Source organism: Lytechinus pictus, chromosome 1 (assembly GCF_037042905.1).
Source record: "Lytechinus pictus isolate F3 Inbred chromosome 1, Lp3.0, whole genome shotgun sequence".
Taxonomy (NCBI): Eukaryota; Metazoa; Echinodermata; class Echinoidea; order Temnopleuroida; family Toxopneustidae; genus Lytechinus; species Lytechinus pictus.
The window spans coordinates 31,996,937-32,019,288 of NC_087245.1; the positions used below are offsets into that span (position 1 = coordinate 31,996,937).

Sequence of the window (22,352 nt, forward strand, 5' to 3'; positions counted from 1 at the left end):
AAATATGATTTGGGAGCGGAATCAAAACCTCTCAAAATATTAGGTTCCAGTACCGGATGACAATGTTATATCTTTTATTCCAAGTTTAGAACATCAGATGAATATTTGAAACCTTATTGATCTTGTTAATTATTGATGCCGTAGCTCTCGGGCGTTATCCGTCTTTGACTGATTAAGATAATCATTGCTTCATTTTACTTTACTAGTCGTCCCCAGTCCCCTTGTTAATGCAAAGCAAAAAGTTCTAAGCTTTCGAATTCATGAAAAGTATTAACTGATATATACGCAATTACGTATTTGGTTTTGTTAAATGTTTGTCTATTGTTGTAGAGAAATATGCTCGAAAAGAGGGAGTGATGACTTTTCATCATTGTCAAACTTTTTACAACGGGAACATGTTTTCTCACATGGTCATAAATTCATGAGAGAAGTTTGATGTCATCGACCCTTACCATTTTTGGAAAAGGGTTGGTTGTATTTATTCTTAAGTTGTCTTCAGAAGATATGAACTTCCTTGTAATCTTTTTTGTCTAATTTTATTTTCGATTTTTATTCGTACAGTAAGTACTTTACCTCGTTTCAGTGTGGGGTGATTGGTTGACGATTAACGATCTGTTTCATTTAACTTATTGTGTATAATTCTCTCGTTTTTTATGGGTTTTTTTGTATGGAAATAGGCCTATATTTCCCCCAGTCCTTAATTTTAAGCCGATGAGTCAAGACTTATTTCCGGTGCGCTTACAAGCTCTGATTTCATAGTTGTCAAGTCCATTATATTGTAACTTTTGTATGAGAATGATCCTAACAATTAAGCCTTTGGAAATAAATGTAATAGCTCCTCTTTAAATCCTGGCTTCGATTTCGACCACTGACGGGGGGGGGGGGGGATTTATCGAGGCGCTCCATAGTTCCTGCTGATAACAAGTATACCAGTGAGGGAGAAGTCAGCCAAAAGCATCCCAAATTCACTGGTGCACGATATTTGATTCTTTGAAATAAAGTGATTTAGTGAAAGTAATCTCTTATGAACCTTGTCAGCTCAGGGAAATTTACGAGAGCATCCTTTTTGTCCTGGAAAGGCAAAGATTACGAGTGATGGTAAGAAACCCCCGTACCCATCTTCGCCTTCGGGACTGGCCGAAATTATACCCCTACGCCTCCGGCGGCGGCGGTGATGTCTGATGAGGTGGTTTTGTCGGAGTATTGACGAAGGCTCGAAATTTATGGAATGCCAATTGTTCTCTGAGTCATAGAGAGAACCCCCCTCCCCAGCTTGCTTCACTCTACTTTTGATAAATCGATCTTGGGGGGTAATTGTTTATGATGTAATCAATGATGTTTTCACCTAAATAGTCTATGTGTGCACCTTTCTTGTCACTTTCACTTTATCATATGGCCCTTGAATGTCAGTATTTACTCTACTGTAAATGTTTTTTTTTTTGTTAAAAAGTTATAAAAAAAAAATGTTGATATTGATCTGATCGATTTGACATAAAATTTCACCTGCGGAATTTTAAATGGAGTTCTACGAGGTATCGGATAGAGCGCCACCTGCTCACGTTTGAGAGACATAGGGAGTACAATTTGTTTGTACGCCTGAGACGCCCTCGAAATGTACCTCGAGCGGGCTTGTCAGGATAACGTACTAATACAGGGCAGGAGAGGTGGTCTTGCACGATTTCCTAGGAACTTTTCTTTCCTATCTTTCCTTTACTTTTTTTAACTGATATAGATTGAACAAAGAAATTATTCTTTTTGAAAAAAAAAGGGAAAGCAAATTTACAAGGCAACAATAGTCAAAACTGACTAGTTTGCCTATTTAAAATAACAACAACAACAACAACTGATATTCCAAAGTTATGCAATAAAGACTGCAGCCTCCACTTACCAAACAGGAAATAAGTGAGGTAGATTTAGTCCATGATTGCAACATGATGGTTTTCCTTTCAAATTTATGATGGGGGGGACCTAAGGCAAAGCTACGCACTAGGCCTATATAAAAGAAAAAAATATGCCAATTTTAATTTTTGAACAAATTATCTTACACTTATTTGTGGCAAACATTTTAAAGATCATTAACCAAAAGAAAATATTACAAAACTTACTAGATCTAATATGAAAATTCTGCCAGTTTTCCGAACACCTTGATTTCGACGCCCGAGGTAGAGGGGTTCCTAAAGCTACGCACTTGATTTATCATGCAAAGAAATAGTATTTCCTGTGTGCCTCAATTTCTAAAATATGTTCATATCATTAGGGGATAATATGAAATTAAAGCGAATATAACTCCAAAATTCTAAACAGTTCGTCGGCGGTCATCCAAACCGTCATATTAGTCAATTTTGGTCAAAAAGTCGATTTTTAGATTTTTGCAGAAAATGAAAGTTCAAGTCCTACTCTATTCACGACTAAATTTTCAGGCAGCATTTTATTTTCTGAGATATGAGAGGATTTTCACGGCGATGCCATACAAATTTTAATAAAATGTGCAAATCCTATTGGAAACGTGTACTGTAAACAGAGCGATCCGACGCTTTGACCGCGATTTCAATGCGCGCGGTCAACCAAACCGTCGTATCGGCACGTGGCACTGCATTGACTTTGCACATGTAAAGCAATACAATGTTTAAACTGATTGCGTGCATTGACATCGCGGTCAGTCAAAACGTATCGCTTTTTCCCTATGGTGTTTTTGTACAGGGAAAATCTAAGTCGCTCAAACCGAAATTACAAGCATGTAGCTCTTTTTCCATATTTTCTCAAGCAAATTTCTTGGTCTTTCCAACCATGTATTTTTCAAGCAATGAATATGTTGTCAGGCTGGGGAACTAAGTGTGAAATTCATAGTAAACTTAAGTTGATTTTCTCTGAAATAGGTTTGCACCGTCGTATGTGTGATACGACGATTTGGATGACCACCAACAAATTTTCTAAGGAGAGGGGGCACATTTCCCTGAGGCAGGGGCAGGGCTGCCAACATTTGATAATTGTTGAGAGTGAGATTTTACGAGAAGTGAAGTGCGAGGGAGTCCTCCCATAGTGTGGAGCTTTTTTACTTTTCAAGGTGAAATTGTGTGATCTGGTGCATATTTTTACATATATCCAAAGGCATTATGAAGAGGGAAAAATTATGCACAGCCTTTTTTCTAATAAATGAAATGATAAACATGGAATACCCACTTGCTGAAATGCTAATGGTGTTTTTTGTGAATAATTATTTTATAGTAATTTTCAAAGTCAGCACTGCTGATATATTGAATTGCGTGATGCAGGTGAGACTGCCAGAGGCGCTCCACTTGTTTATCATTTATAGTAAAAGTTATCTTCGATTCAATCTTCCTTGCTAAAGTCTATGTTTTATTCACGATTAACGTCTACTTTTATTCACATGATTATTAGTTCTGAGCAAATCATTTTTCACAAACTTTTCATAAGTGGTGCTCACTCAAGTGGAAAGATTTTTTACAGTTATATCGTCATTTGCTGTACCAATGTTTAAATGGAAGGGCTTCAGGATATTATGAATAATATGATTTTAAAGGATTGGTTCTAAGTGTAAACCTTTTTTTGATATGCACTGTATATTTCTGTGGTAAATGAGGAGCTGTCGAGCAGTTTTCAGCAATGTGCATGTTAATAATTGTATTTTATTTAAAGAAGATGAAAAGGAGCGTAATATCTCATACACTGTAGATGTGCAATAATGTCCACATTGTCTTAACCAGTAGCATGTCCTTCTACTGAAAAAAAATATTTTCACCTGTTTTGTTTGCAGGTTTGATTATTGTCATTGTTGTATTACACACAAAAATCATATCATTCCCGGGTTGTGAGAGGCAATTATGAGGATATGCAAGGTGCGGATCAAGCTGGATTAGATTTAGAAACAATAATTTTGAGAGGCTAACTATTGTGCAATAACAATGTGGCCCCTGAAATGGTATTGTGTGTAATCTGGCGGGATCCGCGCCTGGGATAAGCAATTGTTCAATTGACCAAGCAGTTGTACATCAGGAGAGATTGAAAATAGTTAATATAGACCTTAAAGGAATTATGAAATAATTTTTACATTCATTTCATAACTGTATTTCTTTTTCTCTCTTTTTTTCCTGAAATATTTCTAGCCTACTGCGGATTTCCTGACTGGCGCAAGGATGAATGGGATTGAGATCATCGCATCGGAAAGCTTCTCGGAGGACCCTTCACTTCAAGTAACAAACCTCAAGGTAGGATGTTACACTCTCTCTTGGTGTGTCAAAACTGACACCAATGAATGTCCCTAGATTATCACACCCTAAGGTGTAAGATGTTAACCATAGAGTTTTAACATAACACCAAACAGTGGTAAAATAACAACCAGTGCCAGCCGCACAGAAATGCTGTTAGCCCAACACAGCGCCAACAGTAAGCCCAGTCACATCTTCCGGATTGTGAAGTCAAAACTTTTACTTCTATGTGTAAGTAATGCATTGTTGCAACATTGGACATCGCTTCCACATTACCCGGTTGTAACAGGGCCTCTGTTAGCGCATTGTTAATGCTAACAACGTTTCTGTGTGGTCAGTATGGCAAGTTCCCCCAAGTCTGCGCAGTCCCCCTTGTCTGCGCACACGCGTATCTGCGCGATTCTAGTAAAAGAAGATACGCAACGAGCACGAACTTTAAACATGCAATACATAGACAGGTATTCATTAAAAAAATCCCACTCGAAATGGAAAATTAATGAATTTAGGGCATTTCATGTGATGGCCTCAAAATGCAGCCTTATCAAAATCCCAGAATTGTGTGCAAAGTGAATGAGTGCGCAGACATGGGGTACCATTTTTTTTTCAATCTGAAAATGATTGCCCGAGGTTTTTTCAAGAAAATCCTATATTTTCTTTCATTTTTTAATAAGAAATTTGGTAAACTTACTCTTAATAATATAAGGAACATTATTAACTGAAAAATTTTGTGAAATAAGAAGAAATTCATGTTAAATCTTAACTCAAATCGTTAGGTGCACAGACTTGGGGCCCACCATCATACAGATGTATTGTTATAACACCACTTGTCCCAGCCTCACAGAAAAGTTGTTAGCAGCAACGCTAACGAGTTGTTTTGACATTAATAGTCAATGTCACGATATTACCGGTTATTATTGGCTGTAACAACGTTTCTGTGTGGCCGGTACTAGTGGGTATGTATGAAACCCACAATTGAACACCGAGGTAAAATTATTGAAGCGCTTCTTTGTACACTGGTTAACACTACAGTTTTGACTTTGTGACAGGTGGTACTGAATTTGATTTAATATGTGGTGGTCTTTAAGGGGTAAAAGTGGAATGGTGGTTAATTGAAGGTTTTTTTTTTTTTTTGGGGGGGGGGTGTTCCAAGAATATAGCATTTCCATTTATTTGAATGTAGGATAAAAGAGGACTGTTTATTCAATGCCTTGCTCATGAGCATAAGTGCTGTGGCAGTGTGAAGCAACCATGGTATTATTATGGTAGATACTGGTGGTATGGAGTGGTGGTGATATGATATGGTCTTCAGGGGGCATGCTGGTGTATTATGAAAACTGGGATTTTAAAGCCGACACCAGGTGGTGTTCCTAGAGGACCCTACCCTCGGGTGTTAAAATTACACCCTAGAGTTTGAACATTACAGTAATTAACAACATGGTTTTTTATCACAAATAACTCTTTTAATTTTAATTTAAAGGTGCACATTTCTGGGGTTCAAGAGGGTGTTGTTGGACGTACGTTCACACTGCATATGGCGCCGGGGGGGGGGGGCACTTTCATTGACGAGTGGATACTCGTGCGACCATTGGGTTTCGAAAAAGCACCCAAAACAGGTATTTTCCATATTCTGAAAATGCACTTCTTAACGAGTATTGACGTGTGAAACCCTACCCTTAATAAGTATTGGAAACAAAACGGCAACCTTGACAAGTATTCCCTGAATTTACCCCCTAAACATGTACAGCGATAATTTAATTATGTCAAGGACGTGATACGTCGGCTTTATCTTTACTTACATAGGGTTTATACCGCCCTCCACACCTTGCTCAAATCGGACTCTAGACACGTAGTGTTGGGATAAAAAGTATCATTAATAAAGCATTTTAGTCTTTTTTTATACCCTCGCAAATTTAACCGTAAAAGGTAGCTTTCCTAGTGAACTATATACTTTTTTTCAGTATATTTGTGTTTTTGACACCCTTATTACTTTATGTACGAACAGTAACGTGCACATTCCGTGGTACGGATGGCAACAAAGACAAAAGAAGCCGAACCAAGATTTGCAAACAACTCTTTCTTTCTCTGATTAATTTATACAGAAACAAGGAGCACGCATCATCATCGGGAACTTCTACGAGAACAAAGCCAGACAGGTATTTTGCCAGGCCTACAAAGATGGGCTATACGGCGAGAAATATGTGTGGATAATAACAGGTAAGGGACATTAAGGTAAGAGAGATTTTTTTCTCTTTAAGTGGGAAATAGAAGACGGTAAAACCATCCAAGAAAAGTGAACGTAATTTAAAAATCAATGTAGATAAAAATGGAAGTAATCTATATGAAAAGGGGAGAGAATTACAAAAAGAAGGAGAAAAGTAAGAAAACTGTGAAGAAATGTACAAGAACAAGAAGAATGTAACTTTATGAACTAGATCTCTCAATTTTAATCTATGAGTCTGCCATGGCACAAAAAGTGTTTTTTTTTTCATATAAGATAGAATATCACTTTACACGATTTATATTATGAATTTTAAGAATAGTTTTTCATTGAATATTACTTTTGATTATACTTTGAATTGTAGGTTCTTTGACATGCTCATTTACATATTGAATTATATTTTATATCTACTTGTCAACTTTTATGCCATATTTGAAACTTAACATCTATATGAATTGAAATTGAATTTCCAAATGGACGATTGAAAATACAGGTCTAAGGTCTGAATTCATGAAGTGGATTTAAACCTACATAAACCATCGTCTAAATCCTTAAGTTTGATATGGACAGTCATAAAAGGGCAATTTTAGCTGCTTTCTTTTTTTTTGCTGATTTCAACCTTTTTGGCTGCCCATAGCACATTTGTATCGTGGGTTTAGTCAGTGGTCTAGGTTTAAATCTTCTTCGCGAATTCGGGCCTAAGAGTTTATCAAATCCCAACGAAACTCCATGTCTTATGCAAATACAGGTCTACTTATCAGTAAGCGGAAACTCATTTCCCCAATGACTTAATTGGTTTACTTGAAAGTGACATGTGAAATTTGGGGGGGATGTTTGCTTGTCAATAATGTTTGGGACCAAGCTATTCTGAGGGTACTGTATATCAGGGTGCTACATAAGCACTTGCCCGATTGCCCGGGGCAAGTAAAAGTTAGAGTCGGGCAAGTTTTTTTACGTAAAGACCAAAACTACATGCCCGAATTGGGCAAGCAAAATTCTCAAAGTAGAATTACCAAAATTAGGGTCGATATGATATATTGACCCTAATTTTGGTCACGGCAGGCAAGATAAAATCACTTTGGAAAAAGAAATGCAATAACACAGTAGATCAGGGGCCCGTTTCATAAAAGACTTGCAACTGTTGTAACTTTGCCATTATGGCATCTACCATGGTAACAGGGCTCAGCAGGCAATCAAAATCAAGGTTTCCATGGTAGTTGGCATAATGGCAAAGTTACAACAGTTGCAAGTCCTTTATGAAATGGGCCCCTGTTCATGTCAAAAGAGAGAAAAAGGTCAATGGTTTATAAAACCGCAAAACTTTCTTTTGGAGAGGTAAATTTCAATGATTTTTTTGGGCAAGTGAAATCGATTTTTGGGCAAGTATATTCCAACTATTTAAAAATTTACTTGCCCAACTGGGAAAGTGCTTCTAAAAAGTTATGTAGCACCCTGGGATATGTAGTATTTTTCTGATCGACAGAGTCATTGCATGTCATTAGATAATGCCAAAATTTTGGATGTATAACATAAAGGAGAATAGTTTAAGCGAACAATATTCACTCAAATTCATACCATTCAAGAAAAACAATTAAAATTATAAAGAAGAAAGGAATAGTCAAAATTCCCAACTCAAGCAAACTGCCTTCCCAGTTTCAAATAAACCTTTCTCCCACCCAAGCGGAGTCTTTGGGAAACGGTTTTCTGTCTTTCTGTGAAATGGACATATGTCTACACAACACATGCAGTTTCGTCAGGGTTTAGCCAACTTTTCAGAGATGTGTTTTGTCCTCTACCCATCTGGAACTGTCAGTTTGTGATCCGCCTTTGTGTTAACGTTCAAGATACCATTTACTAATGTATTCAAACTTTACGGATGTCCTTCCAAAGAGGGTGTTTTGCTGTTCAATTCACCTGCTACCGGCAGTGGTAGCATCTGAAATGGATTGGGTCCACCTTGTATCAATGTTTTTTTACGGTATGTCGGACAAAGCTCAACCAAGTTAAAGGGTTCTGTCACTTGTGACCAATAATGATAACGATACCTGCTTCCATTATAGGCATGGTTTTAATCCCACACCTACATGTATGCAGAGTGAAGTTTCATCTCCTGCAAATAATGTCCGGATGTATCCCATGATACTTTTACATCACCTGACTTTCAAAACTTGTGACCTCAGGGCACCCTTGAGAATACAATACGGATAGTAGCATTATTTACCCCCATCGTCAATGATGCATTTGATTATCGTATCATTCTTAGTTTCGAAATATCGAAGCTGTAACAGTACGTTACATGATTTTAAATTTGAAAGGCCCTGTCACATCGTTCCTCGCAAGCCGTCCAAGTGATTGCCCACAGTTCACCTGCAACAAAGTTTGAGCATGTTCCAAAATTTTCTGTGTGCAAATCAGACTTGCGCGCGCTCCTGCAAGCAACTGTGTGCGAGATACAAAAGTTACCAACACAAGTCATACGCAAGGCTTGCAAGGAACGATGTGACAGGGCCTTGAATATTTTATTCTTCATGGGACCAGAGTGGCTGATGTGTCAATAAAAACGTGCCTTTACGTCTGGCTACGTAGAAAAGATATTGGTTTAGATAGCTGGTATAGCATGAGGCCCAACAGCATGCATTAGATGGGTCATTACCTTAACCCAGTATCTTTTCTGCATGATCGATATCATATATAAAGATGCAGATATCGTTATCTTCATTGGTTTATTATGTGACAGGTCCTTTGTTGGTGTAGAACCACACACAGAATTTGAATACATTAGTAATGGTTTACTATTCGACAGTTCGAACTTTGTGTGAAAGATTTTGTTTTTATAATTTAACTGCAAACGCTTTTAAAAATCTAAACTAACATAAGCTTAAAGCGCAATCCTCCAGTTTTTGACAGGTCTTAGCTTGCTTGTTCCCAGCGGTAAAAGTCCTCCCCTCTCGTCATTCTTCAAGTCTGCTCGCCGATCACCAAGCGCCCTCTGGAGTTCATCTCAGGCTCACCCCCGACCTGGTTTTTTTCTGCCTAGTCTGGTTTGATTTTAGAAAAGTCAAAATGCCAATCTCAGCTGCCTATATTTTCTTTTATCTTGAATTATAATTTACATTTTGAATTGCAATCCTGAAAAGAGATGCAATAGTATTTTTTGCAAAACTTTATAGAGTCGAGAATATTTACCTGCATGACATAATACTTGATGCAGCTAAAAGTAGAAAACATATACATGATGGTACTTGTGTTAAACATAAAAAAGTATTAACTCCTCCATTTTTGTTGAAATACTGTAACTTTTTACCAAAACATGTTTGAGCAAATTAATTTGCAGGAATGTTTCTATATTCATTTTCTAACTTTTGTGTAAAAATGTATCAATTCCATCAATTCATGCATGAATGAACATTCATATTAAAAAAGCAAAGCTTTCACTTTCAACAAGTTGCAGCAGTAATTACTTATGCCAAAATAACAGAGTAAATGATAACAATTTTGCATTAACTCTTTGCCTGCTTCGTTCGACTAGAGTCACATATGTCCAGCAGACTGCCAAGTTTGACTCCAGTCACATTCTATTCACAATACACACAGAGCGCATTAAGTCTATTGTTCATACCCACATACAAAATATTGATGTATGCATCGCATTGTACTGTGTACACACAAAGCTTTTCTTTACAATAAACCAATCAAATGCTATTTTGAGCTGGAATAGCATAGCTCCATGCCAAACCCCTCTTAAGGTTGCACCTTGAAGTAAATGTGGCAAACGAGTGATTCTGACCATGGCGGGCAAAGAGTTGATTATAAAATGTGCATACTCGCCCACTTACAACCATTTAAAAACACATTACATATCGTGATTAAACAAAATAAATGAATTTTAGAATATGAAAGCGTACAAGAAAGTGTTAATTATTTCAGATCACTAAACAGTAACAATGCGAAAAATTGGCTGTGTAAGGGCCGGCTCAAACGATACTTTATCATTCATGAATAGCATTCAATAAATTTTAGAATATACAGTGTAAAAGTGTAAAAGAAAGGGTAATGCATTTACAATCACTAAACAGATAATTTTCCTGTGTAAGGACTCCAACAATAGTTTATTAACACCAATAGCACTTATGTCTGTATCATTCATCCCATACCTCAAAATGAACCTTGTTACTTTTAACAGTTTTGCCTTTGATCATGTATGTGCTCGCTCATGTACGACTTTATGGATCAATCTGATCTTCACATTGAAGTTTGTCAATGAACGTAGAAACATTCCTTCTGAATTCGTTTGCTAAAACATTGATATGTCAAAAATTTATGGTATTCTCTAAAATGGGAGTTTTGGGGCTCTATATGTTTTCGTATAATGATTGCAGAAACATATTACCGGTAAGTTGCAAGATAGTGCAGTAGTGATAGTTGTAGTATTTGGGTGATGCAGTGTATTTTATGTTAATGTAATGGGTGTTGGGGTGTTATTTACTAAAAACTAAATTATATCATTTTCGATATACCCGGTATGATCATATTTTGGTTTACATCATGTATCCACTTTTTATACAGAGTTTTATTTATCAAAAATTTTGATTTCAGCTGTACACCCCACCGCATCATTACCCAATAGGAGTAAATATGCATAGAGATAGTGATATGATTAGTGAAAGATAGTCATAAGAACATTGGTAGATGATAGATAATCCTCTTACAAATTTTGTAATCAATGTTTAAATTGCATTTTGAGCAATTAGAGTAGCAGTAGTAGTGGAGTGATTAGAACTACGTGTTATAGTTTAACAATCGTAGCATGTTGCCTCTTTCCTGTAGTGATTGGATTTATAAGGGTATAATTTGCTAATGAATTATTCTGTAAAGAAAAAGATTGAGGGGAGTATAAAGATTGCTACCTCTTTCAAAAGGAGCCCCTATTCATGCGCTTGTCCCTTGAAATTCCCTTTTTAGGTTGGTATAGCAACGAGTGGTGGAGGGTGAGGGACCCGGATCATCCACATGATTGTACCTCGGAGCAGATGGATGAAGCGGTGAGGGGCTACTTCACCACAGATGCGTTACCTCTCAGTCTGGCGCAGCATCCGGGTGTGTCTGGGAAGGTGAGTAGAGGAGAACAGAGGATGGAGAGGGAGGGGGAGAGAGAGAGAGAGAGGAGAGATAAGACAAGAGAGAGGTATTGTATGGTAGCCAAAAAGATGGATGTAGAGAGAGAGAGAAAGGGTTGGGAGGGATTGGTACTGGAGAGATAGATGGGGAGATGTATTAGTCTGCTGGGCAAACACTCCACCCGAGTAAAGGGTCTGAATTGCAGCCTACTCATGCCTTGTGTGCTGAAGGACAGCAAGTTTAGTATGTGCTAGTCTTTTCGGGGAGACACAGTCTTGTTGATCAAAGTTTCAATCAGGGTCTGTGCCTGCAGTATCGCGAGGGTGTGTTCATTACAATATGTGGAGTGGAGGTGACGAAAAACATGCTGTAAGCAACCTGGAAGATGTACTGCATTTGATGTGATATGTGGCTTTGGGTGAAAAACAAGAGAAGTATTGGGAAGGGAGAAGGTCATTGACAAGAGAATGAGAGAACTTAGGTCTATTTAATTGTTGGTAAAATAAATAGTAATAGTGTTACTAATTGTTTCCGCTTTGTATCCTCTGCCAAAAAGTGCTGTAAAAATCTAGCTATCGTTGTTATCATTATTCTTATTACTAGACCACGGAGCAGTTTTGGGAGGAGTACACAGATTATGTTGGAGGTAACCCTGAGACTCTTTCAGGTTACCAGGAAGCACCCTATGGCTACGATAGCGTCTGGACCATCGCTCTTATGCTTCATGAAGCAGAAGAAATACTGCAAAGAATGAGTGAGTATAAATGTTCATCATTCATATTCCACGTACTAAGAATCTAAATTTAGATAGGATTGATCAAAAGTCAGTCACATGAAAGAGGGTAGTTTCCCCCATCAATCATCACTCGCAGTGGTAGAAGTGTTGCGTTCCACTGATCACTTCAGCCCAGAGGGTCATAATGCGTTTTGAATTAATCTGAGTATGTGCGAAATGAAGAGGTCATCGCCCGGCCCCTTGATTTGTTTTGTCCATCAATCTCCATCATTTTGTACATACACAACAGCAGTAAAACTTTGCGCAAAACAGAAGCACATTGCCCCTCGATTTTGTTTTTTGTGATGGTAAACTTCCTTTGTGAGGTCACAATAAATCTTGCTGGAGCAAGATCTCGGATGCTTGGGCACAGATTACATATGCGCTAGCATTAAAGCAAGCGTAATAGTCTTGATGGATTCTTTTTTTTTCAAAGAAAACTTTAAAAAAAATCAAACTTCTTGTCGAGACATATGGATATTGGTTCCTTCATTTATAGTGGTTCTCAATGCTGCATATAAAGCATGTAATCAGCTCTTGATTTCTGGTGAAGAGGCAAACTATCACTTCCTCAGCAAGCTGGATGCACTCGCTATCTTTCCTTAGCTTTGCTTCGGAAAGATAGCTGCATCCAGAGTGCCTCAAAATTGATAGTTTGCCCATCACCTTTAGCAACAGTGATTATTTGATTTATATTGAAAGCCACAAAAGTATTCAAAGGTTTCCTCCCATGAATGAAAGGGGGGGGGGAAATACAACGCTATAATCGACGCTATCTTTGTAAGAGGGAGAAAAACGGACCATTGAGAAATGAGGAGCCTGGCCAATATGGAAAGGCCTATGTGAAAAAAAAGTCTTGAAGTCATACCAGGGCCCCGTCTTACAAAGAGTTGCAATTGATCTGATCAACCTCAACCATGGAAAACCAGCAACGTCATCATCTAAAATGCATGTTCATTTAAATTATTCTCTAGATATGAAGTATATTTAAACATCCATCGTTTTCTTGACGATTCAGTGTGCTTCTCTTTGTTCACAAAGTATATTGTGCAAATTTTGATACTTTGACAAATTATGTCATTGATGGATTTCCATATAGTTGACGTTGATTCGATCAATCATTGTAAGACGGGGCCCTGAAATACTATACATATACTCTACTACCTTCCATGAAATTGATACAACGGGACAAAATTTGTGAAATCCCCAACAGTGCAGAAAAAAGGGTGGAGCAACCCAACTTGGTTTATAGGCACTATTTTCTAGGTCTTGTTATGATAGAATTACAATTTATGTAAGTTTATTATCATATCAGCCAATCAAATTGAATTATTTCAGTAGCTAACGAGACTTTTTAAGAAAGCCAGATTAATAATGCGACATTTTAGAATTTTTTTTTTATAGTGTCCAGTGTTCAACACATAGTGGTCATGTTCAACCAAAGCAGAGTATAACCTTGCTTACAACTAATCCTCCTTGATTCTGTTTCATTCCTCAGATCCACCCAAATCGATCGCCGATTTCAGCTACGAGGACGACGAAATAGCGGACATATTCTACCACATCATGAACAAAACCAACTTCGAAGGGGTGTCTGGTCCCGTCCAGTTCACTGCCGTGGGCGACAGAAAGGGACTTATGCAAGTTGAAAGACAGATAGGTGAGTTCAATCTTCTGCGCTAGGGAGCATTTCATGGAAAGAAACATTCATTGGTTTTCATCTAGATATGTTATAAGCTACTGAAATCCTTGCATCTGATTGGCTCATAATGATTCATGAAACAGGTATTGAATGTTATAATCACCAAATTGATGGTGTGGATGTGGGTCTTTCTTATTGTGAGCGGCATTAAATTCCAACCTGTCCCAATCAACGTCAATTAAGTTTTTACTACGGGTACTTTATATAGCCTTTTAATACTATTTAAAATGTAATTCTCTTAATGTGCAATGATTTTGAATGTAATGTAGTACATTCTCAATTCTTTTTATCCAACCCAAAAGTTGGTTAGAATATGATCCAACCAACGAGAGGTTGAATAAAAATCCCAATACATTTTAAACAACTTTATACAGGTTGTTTAGAAAAAATCTGAGAGTGTACCGCACAGGTGATATTGCAAACAGCATGAATGTATATTTCAAAGATTTTCTTCTATGATTTGTTTTGAACCTTGTACAACTGTCCTTATAAACTAATTAGTGAAAAGGTACTGTCAAATTTAATAGGCATTAGAATCGTGAAATTGTTAAAAAGTATATGATATTTAAGAAGTATGAATAATAGCTGATGGTAATATAAAAGTACAACATTGAAATTATTACTGATCTTTTATATTTTATTCTTGGCTGAAATTTGAATAGCATATTCATATTGTGTATGTATGATTTAACATTATTGAAAGAAGATTAAAACAAAACCAGATGTGAAATTACACATCATCATTGTTTGGAATGATTAACATTAGAAAAACACTAATGTCAGTACCATGCTTGTGATCATTCAATGTTGGGTAAAATAAAGATAAACTTTATCTCTATTGTCTTTCCATTAATATTATTTCAAGTGAATGTGGTTTGGTATGTGCATATATACTTGAAAAAGGGTTAAGTAAGGATTGCCTTGTATTGGGTTATAAGGGGACTTCTATGGTATGTTTATGGGTAATTTTTACACAATACTGTGTAAAACTGACACAGCATTTTGCGTATCTTTACCAAGCAAACATGCATGTTCTCTTTTACCCATTATTTGGTAAATTTTATATTAAATATGTGTCTTTCAAAAAAACATAACAGTAAATGCCAACTCTTTAAAACATTCATGCCTGGCCATCTCTGTGGAGTGAGAGTTTTGTTTGGTTACCATGGTAATGAAAGATTCTGCACTATTTTGAACAGGAAACACGGAAGTACGTGTTGGCATTTACGACCCATCAAGAAGCCCTGGCGACGAATTAACATGGAGTCAGGAAAACCCAATCACATGGAAAGGTGAGATGTTGCCATGGTAATCAATGGACTGCACTGAAATTTTTCTTTTTCATGATGTATTCCAAATTTGACATTTTTTTATTGATCCTAAATTTCTTGGGAGGGTTTTTTCCAATATTGGAGAAAATGAAAGAAAAAAGTTGACATCGTCAAATTCACTTTAATCAGAACGTGTTGTATCATTGGGTTTTTTTTCATCTTATTCATACATCGTAACCTTTGCAATTCAGTGTATGGACTGGGAAAATGTTCTTTTTCCCCCAATAAAATCCTTCAATCAATCAGTTACATTGGAGATTGACTTATAAAAATCTCTCCAAAAAAACTCCAAAGCATTAGTGTACTTGACATTTAAATGCTGATAATTATCTTATTTGTCCAATTTTAACTACAATTTTCATTTATCTTATTCTTTGATTTTTCTGCATTCACTCAAAAAGACTTGCGCCAAGGGTTTCATTCTCCTTAAAGCATACGCTTGTTGGGCAAATTGCGAAATGTTTCGAGTGAAAACCACTTTTATACAAAGTCATTAGAATGTGTGAAAATCAATATTGATCGACGATGATGTATTGGTGAACATCGGGAGATGAGGGATTGTGAATGTATCATTTTACAGTCAATGACTACTTAATTCGATTGATGATACTTCCTACCTGCCCGTTCTTTGTCTCTGTCTCTCTCTTTTCATCTTATCCATTTTTCTTCTACATTTCTTTTTTTCTTCTCTTTTTTTTTATATCTTCTTCATCACCATTTTCATCTTTTCTCCTCCTCCTCCTCCTCTTCCTTCATCATCATCTACTCCTTTTATACCAATTTACTACTCAAATAATAATTCTATGCTAATATACTACTATTATTTTCATTCTTTTTCCTTCTACTTCTTCACCTTTTTTTTCTTTCCCTCTCCCTTCATCCTTAAAACTGCCCTCCTTGTTATAATTGTCTAAACACTGTTTTAAGCCATTCCTTAGTTTTGCTGAACATGTGCATAAATAAGTGAATAAATAGATTTATGTAATGTGTATATATTTTCAAAACACAAAATGGTAATAAAATTACAAAATATTTTTTTAATATTTTTTTTACACAAGCTTTGATGGTCATAATATTTTTATATGTTTGTAGGACAGCTTTCTTAAATAAATGAACACTAAACATTGCAAGTTTTGTCCTATGATTTTAATTGTAAATATTCGAAATGAGCACCAGGGCTCAAACACATTTTCCTATTAGGGCTTGTTAGGACCAAAAGCTCTCCAAAAATAAAAGGAGACGCAACAACGAGATCTACATCTGACTAATTTTGTGTTTTGTGTTGCCTGCAAAGCGTACAAGACTACGGTATAGGCGCATGGTACCCCTGTAGCACAGCCCATTGAGAATGATGTATACTATCCATATATCATAACAAGATATCTTGGGCATTGGGCTCAATGGGTTAATGGCTAATATATAACTTTATTCATTGTCCAAGAATCATGTATTCATCTTTGTCTCTAAGGTATGCATGAGAGCTAACTAAGCTGATTGTCTGACCTAGAAGCATTGTAGAGTCCTGAAGGTGATGCATTCTGCATTTGTATTGAGTACTTGTACCAGACAGACCCTTATGAATGGATGAATGCTAACCATCAGAATTCAAAGAACCAGATGGTAGCTTGGTAACATTTCAGCTATTCTGGGCTTAACGTTTGAATACACCTTTGTGAACTGGTCAATGTGAATTCCAAGTTACATGTATATTCAAATAATGTCATTCCTGATTTGCATTCCTGGATAGATGATAAAAGATTCTCACCTCCTCTCTCCTTATTGGATGAAATCACTAAAGTCTATTGTCAAACCTCATGTTTATATGCATGAGATTTAGGAAGTAAGACCATGACGTGGTAGTTTCTTGACTAACCGTCCAAAAGTGTGCCTATCATTTGCTGGAGTATATAAGAGAGACCTTGCTTGTGAATCAGATGGAGGCAGTGAGCAAGCAAGGCCAGTATGAAGAGACACACAACAATATGTGATAAGTCATCTGATGATGATGATGATGATGTCATTTGCATTATGATGTTAAGACATCAACATAACAATAACCATGCACAACACAAGACTCTTACAACATATCACAACCCCAGCTAACCTTTATGCTGGCCTTGTTTATTGTCTATTTATGTCAGCCCTTTTTTCGGCTGGCATGAATTGGTGATAGTGTGCTAGTGGGCTGCGTTTTCGATTCAAAAGCATTTTATGCAAATTAGATTGGAATCAAAGATTCAAGCATAAAACATTCAGTGTACAGCTTGAGATAGGGCATTCCAGTGTACAGCTTGAGATAGGGAGAGCATACAGTAAGTAGTCTATACAGCATGGGATAGGTAGGCTATATTTGCTTTTTATTCTTACATTTTGTTTTGTTTAGGGTGTCATTTAGGGTTTTATTAGTTCCATTCTAGTTGAAATATCAGGAATTGTGCTTTTTGTCTTGGTTGCATATCAGATTGAGACTTATGGTTGTCAACTTTGAAAACTTAACCAAGGTTGGTTAAGTTTTTGTCATGGACCCATTTAATTAAACTTGGACAAAAGGGTAATCAAGTATTACTGATTACTATGGGTTGTAGGTTACATGATGAAGGTCAGGAATCATTAAGAATATTTTTATGGTGTTTTACCCCTCTTTACTGAAAGATATTTGTATATATATCTTGGTTGCTTTCAAAGTCAGCACTGTTGCTATATTGGATTGCATAATGCAGGCAAGAATGCCAGAGGCATTTTACTTGCTATCATTTTGTGTCTTCCAAATGTAAAGCCCTTGTACCCTATTCCGTTTTGCTGAGGGCTTTTTATGTGACAAAATCTGGTTACGTATCAATCTTTTTAGTGAAAAATCAATAATTTGTGTCTCGCACGTGTAGCAGAGAAATAAGCACTGCTTTTTCCCTACGGTGTCCGTTCTGCGAGCCTTTTTATTCACACCACCTATATATAGCTGGTACAAAAATGTTAAAACTGCTGTTTTCGGCCGCCGTAGGGGAAATGTCAGTGGGCGATTCCATAGGCGTCGTACGGGACATTTTGACAACAATTTTTTTTATTCCTAGCGGATTGCTTGAGGGATAAAATATTCTTTTTTTGTCAATGATAAAGTGGGTAGTCATGTGAAAAACTAATAACCAACACAAAAAATTGATTATGGGTAAATTATAGGTGAAAATGTTGTGTGTCGTACGGGACGCAGAAATGCATGTCCCGTACGACACGCAACATTTTAAGCTCTAATTCACCTATGGACAACATATTTTTGTTGGTTGTCTACCACAAAGCAAATTGAAGTTCTTTGTTCGTTTGGACAGCAGGTTGAAAAATTTTGTGAAAATGGCTATTTTTTCTAGCATGGAATTGCCCGACTGAGGTATAAAAGTATATTTGACGTGATCGAGTTTCTTTTAGGGTCAATGTAGTGCTGACGTGATCGAGTTTCTTTTAGGGTCAATGTAGTGCTATCAACATAAAGAACATAAACCAAGGTTCGAGACTACCTGATAGACATATCCAAATTGTTCATTACCTACCTCGGTTATATGTGTTTAATTCCCTCTATTTTTTGCTCTACGAACAGGTGGACGACCACCGCTGGATTCGATCATCGAGAGAGAAACCCGCGTGAATATATCTGTAGCGATCTTCATTGTGATGACGGCCTTAGCCGTGTCGGGTATCGTTATGGCAGTCGCTTTCCTTGCCTTCAATATCAAGTACAGGGCCAAGAGGTGAGTTTTTTTTTCTGTAGAACTCTTGGTGTTAATGTTTGCCCTGACCGTTGCAAACAACATAAAATATATTGGTAAAGATCCATCAAGGATTAAGAAAGTTATTAGAATTCAAAGTTTTTAAAATTATTTGTGACATCATATACGAGCAGCTGCCTCTTTGGTAATGCCCAAATTTTTAATGGTTCGTGATGACGAATTTATTTCTTTCAGGTATGAAATGATTTGTCTATTGTATTGAAGTTTCAATTTTCTAAGAAAATTACATTTCATTGATTTTTTTTGCATATGATGTCACAAAAAATTAAAATTCTGATACTTCTTAAATATTTACCTCAAACCTTCACAAATGTTTCTACTTTTGCAATAAACTTTTTGTTAGGGTCATAAAATGGTGTATGTTTAGCCCAGCACACACTATGCGACGCGATCGATTGCACTAAGAGCATATTGGATCACATTCCAGGTCAGCACACATGTTGCAACAGGCCTTCAATGCGTTGCATCTCCATGGTGCCTCCTCCATGCACTGATACAGGGCCAATTTGATGCATTTTTTTTTTTTTGCCGTCATGTTGCAATTTTGTCCCAGAAATTGGGGATACAACATCCTCATTTCAGATGTTTACACTTCATGTCAAATGAAATTTAGATCGAACCATCACCAATTATCGCAAAAATATGGCAGGAAGACTTGATGTGTCAAATGTCTGCGATTTTGTTGTAATTGGATTTTAGTGTAATCACATGGCATAGTGTGTGTGCTGAGATCCGATTGCATAAGAGAAGAAAATCAAAGGGTGATATACAATGTGTATAAAAAAAATTTAGAGCTTTTTACTTTATAATGGGTCTGTTAAACAAATGACGATCCTCTTAATATAAGTAGGATGTTCCACATTTAAAGTGATATCCTTGTCATTTTCATCATACTTTGCTCATAGATACTTAAGCTGAATATTCTAAATATGCAAAAATTAACATGGGTGCCTGTGCTTGATTTTTTGCTATAGAGCTTCAAAGTTTACCCAAATCGAGGTTATTAAGAATAGCTCATTCAAAACAATTTTGCAGTTTTAGATCACTACAATGAGTTTAAACCTCTATTACAGTCTAAATCCATGAAAATTTCATCAAATTTCGGATTCTACATTGTTTGCTCTTTAAGTCTAACAGCACTGTTAATTCTTAAAAAATTTATGAAAATAACAAAAACCCAATCTAAATTGCTTTCAAATTATCAGCACTTTTATCAACAACACATCATCCAAATTTGGGGTCATATTTATCCTACTTTTGCAGCAGAGCAAAGTATTTTGAAATTGTAGAGGTATCCTAATATATTACTTGACCCATGAAACCAGTGGTTTAAACATCAAAATCACATTTCCTTGGCCGATTTGAAGTATTAGCAGCCATTTCAGAATGGATTTTTGGACCCACCCAACTTTTTCCAATGTTATGCAATTCCAATGCAGATACATCAGGACTAGTCTAAAGGATATTCAGTGTCCAGTAAAATGATACATTTTGTGAGTAGGCAATATTTAAAAAAATCCAACATTGCAAAATAATTGGGACAAGTTTCCAGTTTGTCACAAATGCCCCCGGGGGGGGGGGGAGGTATGTGCCGCGGGGGAGACAAAAACTGGGGGCCTTGGAGCGGACTTATTGCAAAAAGGAGGGTCCTCGGAAATACAAATGTTTGTGAAAACTGGGGTCCTTGGAACGGGTCACCTGCGTGTGCATCCCGATGAAATGGAATGCAGCTAGCCCAGCGGCACTCGCAAAGAGGTGATGGTCGGACAGCACTCTCTGCTGCCGCTTTTCAGCTCATTGTGGCGGACCAATGCAACGAAAAATATGCGAAGCTTTGGAGTGGATTTCTTCCTTTTTTTTCTCAATAAGATGAAAATGCTATGTTGGCTATGATTTCTGTTCTTAGTATATATCCTGCACTTTGCAACCAATTTATATTTAACTACTGTGTCTTTCCAATGGTTTGTTTGAAAAAGGCTTCCAAAGTTGCATTAAAATTGGCCACCATATCAAATTGGGTTATATACTTCATATATTATCCCTTCTTCTACAAAAAAAATGACCACTTTTACGCAATTTATTAGTCTTCAGTAGCCCTTTGAAATTGGCAAATGTATAACGTATAGACTGTGTAATATGATTTCTGATATCATTTGCAACTCTACCCGAGTCCCATCATATATTGAGAGGGGGTATTAAGTGACATTTCTTCTCACATTGTTATGATCCCCTAAAAATATAATGTCAACCACAGTCGGGTAAGATTGCATGATTAATCGCTATGCTTTCAGTTACTAGGGTCTTTTTCGGCCTCTCATTATCCTCTACACGTATTAAAATGATCTCAATTCATTTCTATCAAATAAGGTACATCAAGATGTCGAGTCCTAAGATGAATAATCTAATTCTTGGCGGAGGGATACTTGCCTACCTCTCCATAATTTTCCCTGGAGTCGACTCGATCGATATTGATGATGTCACATTCCTTTGGATGTGTAGGGTAAGTCCTTTTATCCTGAACTCATGTGTTAAAACCCCCCCGGAGGGGGGGGGGGGACTACTTACATTGACAAGTGGATATTGTACAACGCCTACTTAGCTTGTTGTACGCGAGCAAATGGGAGGCTGAATGCATAAAAGACGTACCGTTGCACGGCTTTAGGAGGTGACGTCACAATACGATTTAATTCATTGCGCTCAATAAAAATGAACAATACGCGTATGAGCCAGCTGGCTAAATGCGCGCTTGTGGGATTTTGCTTTCTGCTCCCTTTTCATATTTTCGCTAAATTCCGAGGCGTTGTACAACACATTCTTATTCATGCAATGGTGCGAAATTTCGCATTTGGTGAAAGAAAGAAACCTCATGCGAAATCTCGCACCATCGCACTCATGCCTATTCGCTATTTGTATACCATGCGCGACCAAAAAAACGTGTTAAGGGTCAAATAGACAAAAAGATGTAGCCCCAACAGTCAGCACTATTTATTATTTGCGCGAGGTGTGGGGGCTCAATGGTATCCACTCGTCAATGGAAGTGACGTCATGCTTTGTACAAGAGTACTAATCTTCGCACCACCCAACCTCATGGCCTGAACATCCAAGAGGGGAACGACTGATTATTCTTTCCTTATTTCATAATACATTGTTTAACTGCAAGGAAAAGTATGACAAGGGTATGGCAAATAATAAATGACCTACTACAT

The 22,352-nt window shown here is 37.0% G+C and overlaps 1 protein-coding gene across 2 annotated transcripts in view; it reads left to right on the forward strand.

The window, feature by feature from the left end:
- LOC129265831 (gamma-aminobutyric acid type B receptor subunit 1-like) overlaps positions 1–22,352 on the forward strand; it is a 42,896-nt gene that overhangs the window by 13,316 nt on the left and 7,228 nt on the right. Inside the window, exons 1-9 of one of the 2 annotated variants that reach the window (XM_064100471.1) lie at positions 897–1,098; positions 4,125–4,226; positions 6,326–6,440; positions 11,407–11,555; positions 12,166–12,316; positions 13,836–13,997; positions 15,239–15,331; positions 18,957–19,107; positions 21,514–21,646. In XM_064100471.1, coding sequence (XP_063956541.1) covers positions 1,096–1,098; positions 4,125–4,226; positions 6,326–6,440; positions 11,407–11,555; positions 12,166–12,316; positions 13,836–13,997; positions 15,239–15,331; positions 18,957–19,107; positions 21,514–21,646 — 1,059 coding nt within the window. In that variant the 5' untranslated portion in view covers positions 897–1,095. Of the gene's footprint in view, positions 1–896; positions 1,099–4,124; positions 4,227–6,325; positions 6,441–11,406; positions 11,556–12,165; positions 12,317–13,835; positions 13,998–15,238; positions 15,332–18,956; positions 19,108–21,513; positions 21,647–22,352 lie in introns of those variants that run through there. The other variant, XM_064100466.1, reaches the window with a different exon arrangement.